At 39.1% G+C, this 15,123-nt stretch overlaps 2 protein-coding genes across 4 annotated transcripts in view; both read left to right on the top strand.

Moving 5' to 3' along the window:
- mast3a (microtubule associated serine/threonine kinase 3a) overlaps positions 1 to 12,218 on the top strand; it is a 32,772-nt gene extending 20,554 nt beyond the window's left edge. For both annotated transcript variants that reach the window (XM_079820208.1, XM_079820209.1), the window contains exons 20-26: positions 2,256 to 2,374; positions 2,495 to 2,692; positions 2,943 to 3,169; positions 6,123 to 6,245; positions 6,344 to 6,480; positions 6,588 to 6,766; positions 9,655 to 12,218. In XM_079820208.1, the coding sequence (XP_079676334.1) occupies positions 2,256 to 2,374; positions 2,495 to 2,692; positions 2,943 to 3,169; positions 6,123 to 6,245; positions 6,344 to 6,480; positions 6,588 to 6,766; positions 9,655 to 10,454 (1,783 nt within the window). In that variant the 3' untranslated portion in view covers positions 10,455 to 12,218. The remainder of the gene's footprint in view (positions 1 to 2,255; positions 2,375 to 2,494; positions 2,693 to 2,942; positions 3,170 to 6,122; positions 6,246 to 6,343; positions 6,481 to 6,587; positions 6,767 to 9,654) is intronic.
- Positions 12,219 to 12,583: 365 nt separating this feature from the next.
- The window catches only part of pik3r2 (phosphoinositide-3-kinase, regulatory subunit 2 (beta)), a 47,418-nt gene continuing 44,878 nt past the window's right edge, over positions 12,584 to 15,123 (top strand). For both annotated transcript variants that reach the window (XM_079820206.1, XM_079820205.1), the window contains exon 1: positions 12,584 to 12,922. The gene's annotated coding sequence lies outside the window, so the exon portion shown is untranslated. The remainder of the gene's footprint in view (positions 12,923 to 15,123) is intronic.

Genomic DNA, 15,123 nt, shown 5'->3' with positions numbered 1-15,123 from the left:
GGACAGTATGGAAAACGCAAAAAAAAAAAAAGAAGTGATTTCTAAATTTACTTTGACTTGTATTTCATTGCAGACAATATGAACAAAAAATATTTCATGTTTTGTCTGGTCAACTTCATGTCATTTGTAAATATGCATCCTTTCCTGTCATTCAGACCTGCAACACATTTCAAAAAAGTTGGGACAGGGGCAATTTAGGGCTAGTAATGAGGTAAAATGGCTGATGTGATTTGAAACAGGTGATGTCAACAGGTGATTGTAATTATGATTTGGTACAAAAGCAGCATCCAAGAAAGGTCTAATCCTTTAGGAGCAAAGATGGGCCGAGGATCGCCAGTTTGCCAACAAATACGTGAGAAAATTATTGAAATATTTAAAAACAATGTTCCTCAAAGAAAGATAGGAAGAGATTTGGATATTTCACATTCAACAGTGCATAACATAATTAAAAGATTCAAGGAATCTGGAGGAATTTCAGTGCGTAAAGGACGAGGGCACAAGCCTAAGCTGAACAACCGTGATCTCCGATCCCTCAGGCGGCACTGCATCAAGAATCGTCATTCATCTATAAGCGATATCACCACATGGGCTCAGGACTACTTTGGCAAACCTTTGTCAAGTGCCACAATACGTAGTTACATCCACAAATGCCAGTTAAAACTGTACTGTGCCAAAAGGAAGCCCTATGTTAACAGTGTCCAGAAGCGCCGTCGACTTCTCTGGGCTCAGAGGCATCTGGGATGGACCATCACACAGTGGAAACGTGTACTGTGGTCAGATGAATCAGTATTTCAGGTATTTTTTGGGAGGAATGGACGCCGTGTGCTCCGGACCAAAGAAGAAAAGGATCATCCAGACTGTTACCAGCAACAAGTCCAAAAGCCAGGGTCTGTCATGGTATGGGGTTGTGTCAGTGCCCTTGGCAAAGGTAACTTGCACTTCTGTGAAGGCACCATTAATGCTGAAAAGTACATAGAGATTTTGGAGCATAATATGCTGCCTTCAAGAAGACGTCTTTTCCAGGGACGTCCATGCATATTTCAACAAAACAATGCAAAACCACATTCTGCACACATTACAAAGTCCTGGCTGCGGAGGAAGAGGGTACGGGTACTTGACTGGCCGGCCTGCAGTCCCGACCTGTCTCCAATAGAGAATGTGTGGCGCATTTTGAAGCGCAAAATGCGACAACGAAGACCCCGTACTGTTGCCCACCTTAAGACTTGTTTGCAGGAAGAATGGGACAAAATTACACTTGAAACACTTCATCACTTGGTGTCTTCAGTCCCTAAACGTCTTTTTAAGTGTTGTGAAAAGGAATGGCAACATTACAAAGTGGTAAATGCTTTACTGTCCCAACTTTTTTTTAAATGTGTTGCAGGTCTGAATGACAGGAAAGGATGCATATTTACAAATGACATGAAGTTGACCAGACAAAACATTAAATATTTTGTGTTCATATTGTCTGCAATGAAATACAAGTCAAAGTAAATTCAGAAATCACTTCTTTTTTTTTTTTTTTTTGCGTTTTCCATACTGTCCCAACTTTTTCTGATTTGGGGTTGTATGTTGCAGACATATTGGGTATGCATAGAGTACCTGAATGAGCTTGCTATAAGAAAGGAATACTATAATACTAACAATGCAATGCGCTCTACTTCAGGTTCAGTTATCACAATGGAATTAGAAGATCAAATAATTACAACTACAAATTTTAATGTCTCTTTTTCTCGACAGAATTTAATCAAAAATGCAAAAAAGTTTTAATCTACACCTTGATAACTAAACTAACTTCACATGCAACATTTATTGTTAATGAAAATAAAATATAAATAGTAGATGGAAAAACTAAACAAGAAATGTGACATTTGACAGCTAACTGAAAATAAATGTTTTAAATATTTAGAAATATATATATACATTATATATAATTAATAGAAATATCAAAACCACAGTAACAAAATTACTAAAAATTTAACTAAGATTACTGTGAATACTGAAAATATAAAAGCTTATTCAAAATATTAGTAAAAATTATAACACTGGTGATGATATACTGATATCTGAAATGTGATATGCATGTTTTTTTTTTGTTTTTTTTACAAGCAATAAAATGTGTTCCAAAGGATTTAGTGAATCACTCATACTTTTTTTATTTTTTTTTTTTTTTTTTTTTTACATATTTTTAGGTATTCATTTTATAAATCCTGTTTAATTGCTTAAAATCAAAGTTTGTTATATCTCTTCTCACTCAGTCCAAGGCCGAGAGCATCATCCAGTTCATCTCAGCCTGACAGGGGCAGTAGTCCTCTTATTTTAAACAGTACTCAGAGCCTGGAAGCCATGCCACACTTTGCCTTTCCTGAAGATGAGGGTAACATTTTTTAATGCATATTTTAATCTAACATTATGTTAAATTAAAGGGCGGCTTGTGAATTGGTCAGTCTTTGTCATCTCAATTTACAGTTTTCTTGTATATTTGTTTCCTTTTTAGAAGGTCTTGTCTCAAATCTCCAGCGAATTCGTCTGCGCAGCAATTCCACTGGAACAAGACCTACTAATCGCAGGGACCACAAGGGTCCACGTCGCCTCGGACTCCAGCAGGAGACCCCCGAGAAGCCACGATCACCATTTACATGCAAAGTCCCCAAGTCTGCATCCGTGTCTGGCCTTTCCCTCATCGTCACAGCAGGTACAGGCAGCATGTACCATCATGTGATACCATCACATTGAAGGCAACTGAAATTCATGTGACTAAAACAATAAACAAGTGAAGCAGGTGGTTTCAAGAGAACAATGAACAGTTGAGAGGAACAGAGAGCTTATTGACGAAGATGAAAGCGAAACATTACTTGACAAACATAAACTGTTTTAGATATTTAGTACAATAATGTGAATATTGCTGAGGCACTTCATTTATATATGATCCTTTATCTGCATAGATGACATCCCTGGTGGACTCCAGACAAGCCCCATGTCTACACACTCCCTCTCATCCAACCCTTCATCTCGGGACTCTTCCCCCAACCGTGACCTCTCTCTCAGCGCAAGCAGTCTTCGTCCTCCTGTGGTCATCCACAGCTCTGGGAGGAAGTATGGCTTTGCACTCCGTGCCATTCGGGTCTACATGGGCGACACAGATGTCTACACAGTGCACCACATGGTCTGGGTAGGTATTACGAATGTAGTGTGAATCATTCCGTTTTATTCCATTAACAATTTGGCAACCCAAAATATTCCACTGCAAATTAATACAAAATTTTAACCGAAACTATTTGGGAGGTAGCCTAGAAATCTAGACGCAGAAGTCTATCTAAATCTAACTTGCAGCCAGGGTAGTCTAGCAACTCTCCGTTGGCTCGCAAGCTGAAAAAAACAAACTCTGGTCAGGCCAATCACATCGTGTATAGAGTCGGTGGGCGGGCTTAACCTACAACAATAAAAAATTAGCTGCATGGACAGTAGGGCTGGGTTAACAATATCATTTTGCCTTTTTTAATCTTCATTTTGTAGTGCCTACCTTCCATGCAGTAATCACAGTAAATTACTTTTCGACTAGTTATAGCACAAAATAAATATAAATAAACATCAGAAGGTATGTAGAAAGAAACCGTGCAACTTGCTGAAATGCATCATGTCTCACGTTAATGCTTCATCAGTGTTTCATCAGCGGAAAGATGCCAGTAAAACAACTTGTAAAACAACATTTTGCTAAATATACACACCATTATTACATTTTAATTCTGTAATTTTAATTTTTAATTTTAACGCGTTAATTAGATTTAGTTACAGTAAAAAATAACGGTTAAAATTATTAACGCATTTAACGCACTTGCCCCGCCCCAGACCTGCTTAGGTCATCTAACATTTCATACAATTGATCAGTGTTGGGGAAAGTTACTTTGAAAAGTAATGCATTACAATATTGCGTTACTCCCTTAAAAAGTAACTAATTGAGTTACTTAGTTACTTTTTAAGAAAAGTAATGCGTTACGTTACTTTTGCGTTACTTTTTCTCACCTGGGCTGGGCTTGTTTTTGTTTATAACACAAAAGTTATATTTTTGTGCAACGGTAAAGACCTCTTTATACCAAAATTGAAATAATAAGCCCCAGGCTGAGGTAAAAATGCTAATTCATGCATGAACAGTAGAGGGCGCAGCTCTGCTGTGCTGCCATTCTGGATAACGGTAGAATAGGATGCAGGAGAAAAAAGTTTTACCAATAAAACCAAAAAATCTAGTAATTTTCATCATCAATGGTCAGCAGCAAGACATTGGTAAATTACATATAAAGGTAGATTATGCATAAAAATTGTTGTTTTATTTAACATTTAATTATTGGAGGTTTGCATAGTACTCTGATTTTGCATTTGACTGATTTTATTCATTTTGAGGAGTACAGAATCTTTACTGTGCAAGTGAGATAAATAAATGAAGAACTACAGATAACCATCATGTTTACACACAACACCTCTGCACTTATTTTTCTCAACATGGGGACAGGAGAGCTGTCAGTCAAATTAATGTGAAAAAGTAACTTGCGTTACTTTTTTGAAAAAGTAACTCAGATATTTTGTTGTAAATTTGAAAATTATTGCGTTACTTTACTAGTTACTTGGAAAAAGTAATATTATTACGTTACTCAAGTTACTTGTAATGCGTTACCCCCAACACTGCAATTGATTGATGAAGAATATGATGCATATGATGAACTCACTGTGTGAGGAAGCTTTTATAGGTTACTGAGCACGTTTGTTGTGGTCCACGTCAGAGCACGATTTGTCCTGCTGGTGATATGCGCGAATACACTGCAGACTCACTCTCGCTCGTATCCAAGATAAATCATCAACACTATCATCCCTTACATTTGTTTTATTTAATTAAATACATCGTCATCTGATAAAACGCAAATGCGCAGGTTACTTTTCTTGCGCACCCGTGTTGCTTTCACAATCACGTTGCGCAACCGAACTCAGACCACCTCCTTCAGGCAGTCTCGAAACATTGTGTTGTTTATAGTCTGTTTTGCCAACGAAAATATAAAGACAAAGCAGAACTGTTCATCTCCGATTCCGAGCAATACACTGTGGCGTTTCATTTCTGAATCTGCGTTTTGAACGAATCAGGTGAACCAATGATTCAATGGACCATAAAGAGAACCATTTACCATTTTCATAAAGAGAACCATTTACTTTACTCCTGAATGAACGAATCGAATGAATGACTCAATTAGACATTTACCGCCACCTACTGGCAGTTTCTTTAGAGTATAATTTCATATATTAATAAAAACAAATATTAAAGGTGTAGTTCACCCAAAAATATTTCTTTCTGAAGCTACTTTTTGTAATGTCTATTTGCTTTTTTACACAATAATGACTTTAAATGATCTCTTGGGAGTAATTTGTCAGCCAAATTTGATGTGTGATTAATTTGCGATTTAATTTGATTAATTAATCGCCACATTGTGTAATTAATTAGATTAAAATTTGTATTCGCTTGACAGCCCTAATTTTTACTTGATCTGATGTATTTTATTATTTAATGTATGTTTGAAGAAATCTGTCATGAAAACAACAGCTACCATTTCAATGTTTATATCAAAACAAATGAATATATCATTAAAAGTTGATATAAATACCTTTTCAGTTGATGGTCCCACTTTATATTAAGTGGCTTTAACTACTATGTACTAACATTTAAATGAATAATTTATTACAATGCACTTATTGTGAACATATATGCTTTTACATTGTACTTATATTTAATAAAAATACCTGCCTGAAATGACATCTATAATTACACTGTTGACCCTTCCCTTAGACCTTAACCCACCTTTAAACCAACCCATACTAAACTAAACCCGTCCCTAACCTTCCCACCTCAGTAGCAGAAAAAGTGTTGCAATTTGAACACAATAGTGCAACGTACTTATTTTTTATGTAAGAACATAGTAGTTAAGGCCACCTAATATAAAGTGTGACCAAAACTAATTTTGGTTTCGGTAAAAAAATTTTTTTTTGGTGCATCACTGTGGTTAACCATATTGAGAACCCAGTGTATAAAGATTTTATTAGTTTGACCCATTTAAATGTGCTTTTATATGTGACCGTTTATCTAGAGCGTTGAAGATGGCAGCCCTGCTCACGAAGCTGGACTGAGGGCTGGTGACCTCATCACTCATGTGAATGGAGAGTGTATCCAGGGTCTGGTGCACACGGAAGTGGTGGAGCTTCTGCTGAAGGTGAGATTCTCAATTAGATCTGAAATTGAAGGCGGCCCATATGCTTTTGAAAAAAAGGATGGGAATAGATTCTTGAGTTCTTGATTTTCACCTTGTAGAGTGGCAGTAAAGTGACTCTGCAGACGACTCCTCTTGAGAATACGTCCATTAAAATTGGTCCCGCGAGAAAGACCAGCTCAAAGGGGAAAATGGCACGACGCAGTAAAAAGAGCAAAAAGAAAGAGGGTCAAGACAGGTTGGAAAGATGTTTTGTACTGTCTTCTGGAACATTTTAAACCTGTTACATCCCATTGGGACCCAAAATCCAATTTAAGCCTAACTTTTATATCATAACTTTTCTAGCAAACGGCGAAACCTTTTGAAGAAGCTGCCCAAACACAGTCCTGGGATTCAGAACAGTCGCAGTTTCTCGGCGGGGTTTCAGCACTCTCCTAACGACAGCCTGTCTGACTCTCCAACTCCGAGCCTGTCTCCTGGGCCCAACACCCCGTGCAGAAGCCCAGCTCCGGACCTGTCATGTGGTATGACTCAGTCTGTCTCTCTCTGTCAGATACAGCCTTTATATGCTACGGCTTGTAATTAGTTACGCCTAAAAAAAAACCTGCCTCATTCAAGGAGTCAAGGTCTTGAAAAAATTAGTTTGGCATGATTTTTTTTTTAATTCTTGAGAGAGATTTTAACAAACTGCTTCACTGCTCGTTAATATTTGAAAAACTTGCTCACTGATATCATAGAGGGCACCCCTGCAGACCCTCATGACTGTGACAAAGCCACTTAAAATATAAAATAATTTGACATTATGACAAGGCAAGGATAATTCTGGTTGTAAAATGTCATGTGGTGTGACTGCCCAAAAACTTTTATATATTTGAATTAAAAATTCAGGATATTTGTTCAAAAATACTTTTTACCTTGAAAAATCTATTTTTAAACTGTTTTGTGCTGTTTAAGAAAGAAAGCGAGAAATTAATGTGTTTATTCAGCAAGGATATTTCATTGATTGTGCTTTCACACTTGGTTCAAGGACCGAACCAGAGTTCGATTGCTCCCCCTCCCCCTGCCCCTGCCGGACTGTGCTCATATTATATTATTTGGGTCTGAACCGTGGTGCATTTGCATCATCAAAGCAGCAGCTGTTTACCCCGTTGCTTGGTAACGGCGGCGAGCGAGAAGGTGACAAAATGCATAGCGTTGCTCGCCTCACTTTTATATTTTTGTTTTTGAACCGTTGGTTTTGTTACCAAAGCTTAAGTACATAATGACACTTGCGTCTATCTGCCGCAAATGTACTGCAAATGCTCTAAAGAACGCTGAAGGCAGAAATTATATTTACAGCTTATTGATATTTTCTGCTTTCAGTACATCAGTCATGCTCGGCAGGAAAATGAGTTAACTCACACAAACACACGTTTTTTTTAATGTCATTAATAGCGGTTCACTTCCGCGATTTAGTACGATTGCATCAACCGGGTGCGCACCAAAACTGCTAGTGTGAAAGCACCTTTAATTGATGCCTTAATTGACCTATCGGTAAGCCCCTCCCATCGAACGCAGATGAGCCAATGGCAGTTGAGTATCAGTTGCGCTGGGACCGGAACTCGGACATCTTTAGGTTTCAGCGCCATAGAGAAACATTGGAAAATCCGAAGTATTCGGCTCTCATCGGTTTGATGGTGTTTATGCTACAAAAATGGTAAAACTTCATGCCTTAGGTACTGTAACATTGATTCCAGGTATCCTGAGAGGATTTTCTGGTTGTCATACTCTCATTAAGTTACTATTAAAGTTAGTAAGTCCCTACTAACGTACAAACCGAAATAACTAACTGTTCTCATGTAACGGTGTAGGTCAAAAACACTAAGGTCTACATTTCAGTGCCTCTCCATATTAAACTGTAAATTAATTTGATCTTACCCTGCGCTACATGAACAGTGTTGATCCTGGATGTTGTCATCAGCGATTGTGACGAGCATAACATTAGGATTCTCCCGTTTGCATTGAGATCTGTAAACCATCGCTTCCAAATTCATCTCTCACCAAATTTATTTTATTCCCATTTTATATATATTTAAGTCCCACTTGAATGCTACTCGACGAGAGGTGTCACAGACTTTATTGTGATTTATCGTTTAATTTGTTTTTGTATACATTTGATATTTCTGTGAGATACATTTAGATATGTTTAAGGGCTACATTATCTGTCTTACTAAGGAGGACTCCTATTTTGATGGGTATTATAATTTACGGGTAGTGAAAGGGAGAGCTCGCACGCAGTTTATCGGGAGTTGTTTTGCAGATACAAAGTTTACCCGTTATTAACTGCACCCCCGAAAAGGCATAAGCTCTGTGTACATGTTTGTTTACTGTTAGTTGTATGAGTGTTTTTGTGTAATTTGCTTTGGATGTTAATGGTAATGCCACGGAGAGAGCGCTAGAGAGAGAGAGAGAGTTTGTGCCATCATTCGGACGGTATATACGCTACATTCTGTGTCCAAAAATATAAATATAGCAACTCCGTTTGTTTGTCTGAGTTGGCAACAGTAACTAAGGTGGGCGGGGGTTACCGATAGGTCAATTAAGTGACTGTACAGACATTTATAATTTTCTAATTATAAGAAGAAGAAAAATAAATGTTTCTTGAGCACTAAATCAGCAGAATGATTTCTGAAAGATCATGTGACACTGAAGACTGGTGTAATGGCTGCTGAAAATTCAGCTTTGCCATCACTGAAGTAAATAACATTTTAAAATATATTCAAAGTAATATAATTGTAACTTACTTTTCTTAATCAAATAAATGCAGCCTTGGTGTAGCCTGGTCCTACCAGACTCTCGTACATTTCATTTGTACAGAGAGTCTGGCCACTCTCCATTGACAAGCGTTAACTTCCTTGAAGGTGGGAACTCTGTTGAAGTTTAAAACTATTGGATCTACCCAGAGCCACTCTGGGTCTGCCATAACCAACGTTTGGTCATGACGTATGTCATCTCAAATTAGCGCACAACATCAACGTCATCGTTCTCAGCCACTCCCTCTGTTCGCTGATTGGACGGTTCAAATTTGATCGGAGAAAACCAGAGAATATACCGCAATCCCAGACGGAGTACTGAAGGAAAAGGAAAATTGAGCGGAAGTACGTTGGAGGGTGGAGCCAGGCTTGCCTTGGTGGGCATTAGAGACAAAAAAATCTTACAGACGCCAAACTTTTGAAAAATAGCGCAGGCTATATTTAAAATGTATTCGATTTTTGCACTGTTGGAAAGTTTATTGGTGGAGTATTAGAGCACCAAACTGTAAATTGTCTTTACATTCATATACTGATGAATAAAAATAAAAATAAAGAACTTTATCATTGACATTTTTCAAGTATTATGTGATTGATTGGCATTGCTTGTACTCTTTTCACAGATTCAAACTCTCCACAGAGTTCCTCACCCTGCTCAAGCTCTCCAAATTCACCCATCCCTCAAAGTCGACCAAGTTCTCTTCACGTTTTGGGATCCAAGATTGGCCTTCGCTATAGCAAATCTGGCCGCTGCAAGTCCAGCAACAGTATTCCCCCCTCTCCCCTCGCCTGCAATCCCTCCTCACAGCCTCTGTCTCCGCAGTGTTCTCCATCTTCCCTCGCTGGAGTTCCTAAAAGCCTCCACTCTTTTCATACTAAGATGATGTCCCCGCCGACCATCGTGAGACAAACGGTGTGTCCCCGCAGTGCAGAATCACCCCGTTCGCCACTGCTGAAGAGGGTTCAGTCATCTGAGAGGCTCTCCGGTGCCCAACATGGAGACAAAAAGGCCTTCTCCACTCGAAGACACACTGTGGAGGTTTCTCAGTGTGAGGCTGACGGGCTTGAGTCACAAGCTAGTGACATTGCCTCAGGTTTTGTGTGTGTTGGTGACCATGCTAGACAAGGGTTGTACCTGGCTGGTCAACGAGTGAGGGACTCCGGCGGTGTGGTTATGAGGAAGCTAAACTTGTCTGAGAGACGAGATTCATTTAAAAAGCAGGAAGCCGTTCAAGAGGTCAGCTTTGATGACTCCGATGACAAGGAGGTCACAACATCTACACCAGTGCCATCTCATCCACGTTTCAAAGTGGAATGGATCAGCTCAACGCAGGCTGGGGGAAGCTTCGAGGCTTCAGAGAGGAAGACCGATGAGCTTGGATCCAAGCTAAAAGAACAGAAGAAACAAGAGGATGGGTGTTAGCCTTAGATATGTCCAGAAAACTGTGAGACTCAGATGTACGGGTGCTTCCATGATCATTTGAAACATACTCAGAGAAAAGACAGGGGTCTTTTATTCATTTATTCACAAGTTAGAAGTCATTCACCTGCCAAACTGTTTAAAGGGATGGTTTACCCAAATTGTTTTATTCTGTTATCATTTACTTGCCCTCATGTTGTTCCAAGCCTGTATGATTTCCTTTGTTCTCTGGGAGATCTTTGTAAAATTGTCTCAATGTTGTTTTTGTCCCCACTGACTTCCAAAAACGGTTGAAACTTTCTTGAAAAATAAATATTTGTGTTCCACTGAAGAGAGCCATACAGGTTTGGTACGCCATGAGGGTGAGTAAATGACAAAATTTTTGAGTGGACTATCCCATAAAATGAGTTTTACTTGGTAGCACAGTGTAGATTTTGAATGATTTTATTTATTACATTTTCTTTTATACGAGACAGAAATAGATAGGTCATACAGTAGGATCGCTTTCTGATAATTTGCACATATGTGGTCCTGCTGAGGTTCAATTACTGGGTTTTTTCATTCTCACATCTCACAATGTCTAATTGGTCGACAAAATTTAGTTATATGTTGACTGCCGTTTTGTCAAACTTGGATGTACAAGAAATTAATCTTCTGTTCTGTCAGTCATATCCCAGCACCTAAATAATGAATTTTAAGAAGCCATTCAGCCAATGTTGGCACGGTAGTGTGTCATGTTTACCTGAGCGTACCTGTACTCTTTACTTGGAAAGAACAAATTGAAACAAAATGTTTGTGTTCCACCGAAGAAAGTCATACAGGTTTGGGATGCCATTTGGTGTCCCCAAAAACGAATACTAATTTGGTGATAACTTTTTATTTATAATATTTTGGATCCGGTTGGTGGTGTAGCAGTGTTGTACAACTGAAATCCTTTGACCTATGTAACCTTTAACAAATGGTGGCTTTCTGTCTCTGTGTTTTGTAGTCTGACTTGTAGAAATGTATTTTCTCTTGAATTCACACTACAGCCATATGGCTTTGTTTTTGTGACTTCCCTATATAAATGCCATGGTTTAATCTGCCTGATAGCCTTCTGCAGTGTTGTCATCTGCTTGTTTGCTTGGAAAGAAATGGCAGAAATCATTCAGTTACTTGTAACATGAGCTTTCTGTGTACTGGTTTGCTTAAACTGGATTGCTTCCTGATTCTTCAATCAGAACTATAGAGACAGAAGACAACGTTCAGATACTAGTGAAATATAACTTGCACTCCCAGTCTGACTTGTCTGTCTTTCTCTTTTTCTGTATCTCAGATTAATGTGGCACTATTTCCTCGAGTTTACACACTACCGTCATTTTTTTTGGTATGGTACTGTTCTTTTTTTTAAGTAGAAGTTCTGTGTAGCCTTTTCTTTGTTTTGTTATTTACACAACCTGATTTAAGGGACTCAAAAAGATCCTAGACTCTCAACTAAATCCACTCACCCTCAACTGCATTTGTAAAGTTTGAATTTAACAGTGATTAAATGTGTACATAATTGCTGATAATCATATTTCAGTTGTTTCAGTGCTTTTTCCTGTTGTGACTGTGAATGGGTTTTCTACTAAAGCGCCTGCTGGCATGTGGTATATCTATTGCCTCCCAGATTGATCAAAATACACTACTGTTCAAAGGTTTGGGGGTTTTTCATGTTTTTTGAAAGAAGTTCCTTATGCTCAGCAAGCTGCACTTGATCAAAAATAAAGCAAGACATATTCTCTTGTGAAATATAACAATATAATTAACTTTTTTTTTTTTTTTTATATGTTAAAAAATATTTTTCAGGATTCTTTAATGAATAGTTAGAAGAGCACTTTTTTTTTTTTAGTCAATTGAATGCATCCTTGCCCAATATAATTTAGTTACTGACCCCAAACTTATGAATGTTTTAACAAATCTTGTATATTACTGAGTTACATATATCAGAATGTTTTTTAATACCATTGACCTGCTGCTTTTGAAAATGTTAAATATCTCACCACTACAAAACTAGTACCCATTTCGAATAGCGTAATTTGATATGTTTTTTTTTTTATCACTAGTAGATCTACATTTTTTATGAACGGGTTTTTACACTACCTTGCCTAACCACAGCAGGATGGCGCAATAGGGAGCGCAAGAATGAGGAATGCTTCATGTGTTAACCGAGGTTTACTCTTTCGGACGTTTTCGGCTAATTCCGCTATTTTCCGTCGCGCTTTCATTAGTTCTCACGCAGTCCTGCCCCGCTTCGTGCTGTGCTGGAAAATGGCAGTTCGGCGAGTTGAAAAGATTCGTGCGGAATGAAAAGGAAAATGATATCAATCCTCTACGCTGCCGAGGGAGTGGATGGAAGTTAAAAACGTTAGTCCAGCCGAGTGTTAACATCGCACATTTAATTCGCACGCGCGAAAGGAAACCGTCAAAGGCTTTGCAACGACTTGCCACGGGTAAGTTTTCCCAAGTTTTACACATTGCGTTACTGTAGTCTACTAAACTGGATGGCTAGCTAGCAGTTTCCAAATGTGGGGAAATGGTGGAAAAGACACGAAGTGAGCTCCTAGAACACATAATATGCGGAGTGTCTGCTTCTAAGGAAGTCAACCTTTTATTTCTTTGCAAAATTTCGGAAAGGCCGTTTGCTAAAATCTCGGATTTAGTGGGCGACAGAAATGTGCAAACCGATATGCGTTAGGTTTGCATGATGCACAAGCATGTTCTCCTTGTCTGATCAAGGCAGCAGATTCACAGTTAACATTAACAGCCTGCAAGAGCTTCAGCGCGTGACAATGACTGAGCCTTCATAGCAGTTTCTGAAGTATTTATGCCACAAACTGAACTTTTATATCAAATGTAGACGGTTCTGAATTTGAAGCGTCCATTTTTTTTAGACACTGCTTCTATTCGACGCCTATCTTCCATAATATACAGCGGTTAGTTCTAGCTAATGGTAGCAGTGTTTGTTTTTTTGTGTGTATAAGCACAGGGATTTTTCACAGTTTGTCTCAGAGCGACTTTCTCTCAGGATTGTGCCAAGAGTGAGAAATAAAAACCCGGAGTGGAGCTGGAGCCGGGAGGATACGTCTCTGCCGCTCTGTTCCACTGGATTGGAGTCTGTGCGTCACGTCCATAGACAGTAAAAAAAAAAATGGACAACGCGACTTCATTCTCTTCCCCTGAAGAAAAGTGAAGCCGCCGGAGGTACGAATATGGCGCTGACATCTTGCAGATTTGGGACCGAGTTTGCGCAGTAGAGAGCAAGAAGTTGAGCCGCGATATCAAAAGCCTGCCCACACTCTCGCAGTTGCAGAACAATTCATTATTGTCTGTGAAATAAACAGTTATGGAAATGTAGGAATTAAAGCTAAAGCTCCAATCTGACCCCAAAAATCCCGATAAAAGTCTGTTTGTGCCTCAGTGACAACTTCACTCAGAGAAGCTGTCAATCATGGCATGGACGGGGGCAGGACTGCGTGAGAACTAATGAAAGCAGGACGGAAAATAGCGGAATTAGCCGAAAACGTCCGAAAGAGTAAATCTTGTTGCACCCCCGTTTATATAGCATCAAATAACTAACTTATTTAAAAAAAAAAATGAACACTTGAAATGAAATCAGCGTGATAAAAGATGCCTAAAATGACAGAAACCAACTTTGGGGAAAAAATTATATGAAGTGTAATTTAAATTGTTTAGTTTGTCTCACGTCCATTAGAATACACAGATGGGCGGAGTTATGAGCTATACTGGGACCAGCTACTTGGGGGCGATTAAGACGTTTTGGGTTCAGTTTTTTAACATGAGTGTGGCAGGTTTGGTCGCGTCACACGTTACGATTCTGGTCACGATTTGGCCGTCTGAGACAATTTTTGCGAATCAAAACTGCTCCTAAAATTTGTAGTCTTTGATAGCTAGTTTGACATGTTTCACCGATTTAATGACCATTCATTTTTGAACCTGGATTATTCCACAAATTTGACCTCCGATGAAATTCTGGCAATGTCAGAAGTTTTGAGGCACAGTCCTGCAGTGGCTTCTCCTACGAAAGTCAAAAACCAATAAATCCCCGTTCACACCGCCAGCGGCACGCAGCGACAAAGCGACATGATCCCATTCATTTCAATGGAGCGCTCGCGACTTCCGGCGACACGAGCGACAGTGACCGTTGGCGACAGAATGTGGCCGTGTCAAGCGACACGAGACAAGCGACAAAAGTTCAGAAATTTCAACTTTATGCAAATGAGAAGCGATTTTCGCGATCGACAACCTATAGGAGTGAAGTCAGTGGAGTGCACGTGATCCGTCTGCTGTACTGCTACTGCGGTGTCGTGTTAAGATGGAGATGTTGATTTTAGATGTTAGCAATTTCCCTGTTCTTTACTATATGTCTCTGTGTACATACAGAGACACATTAAAAAAAATGATGCGTGGAAGGACGAGGGTGATCTGCTAATGACGTTTATAGGCAACCCGTAGTGGGAACGCCCACTAGCGACATGAATCTCTGGCGCTGGCGACATGCAGCGACATCATCGCTGGCGGTGTGAACGGGGCTTAAGAGTGCAGAACCTGATGGCGCAAATAGTGCGACAACAACAAACCACCTCTTGCTCTTTTTTTTAAGACATGATCTAAATTTACGCTAGAGAGTAGA

The sequence above is a fragment of the Gobio gobio genome, assembly GCF_949357685.1.
Source record: "Gobio gobio genome assembly, chromosome: 6".
NCBI lineage: Eukaryota > Metazoa > Chordata > Actinopteri > Cypriniformes > Gobionidae > Gobio > Gobio gobio.
This window is presented reverse-complemented; position numbering and strand designations above follow the sequence as displayed.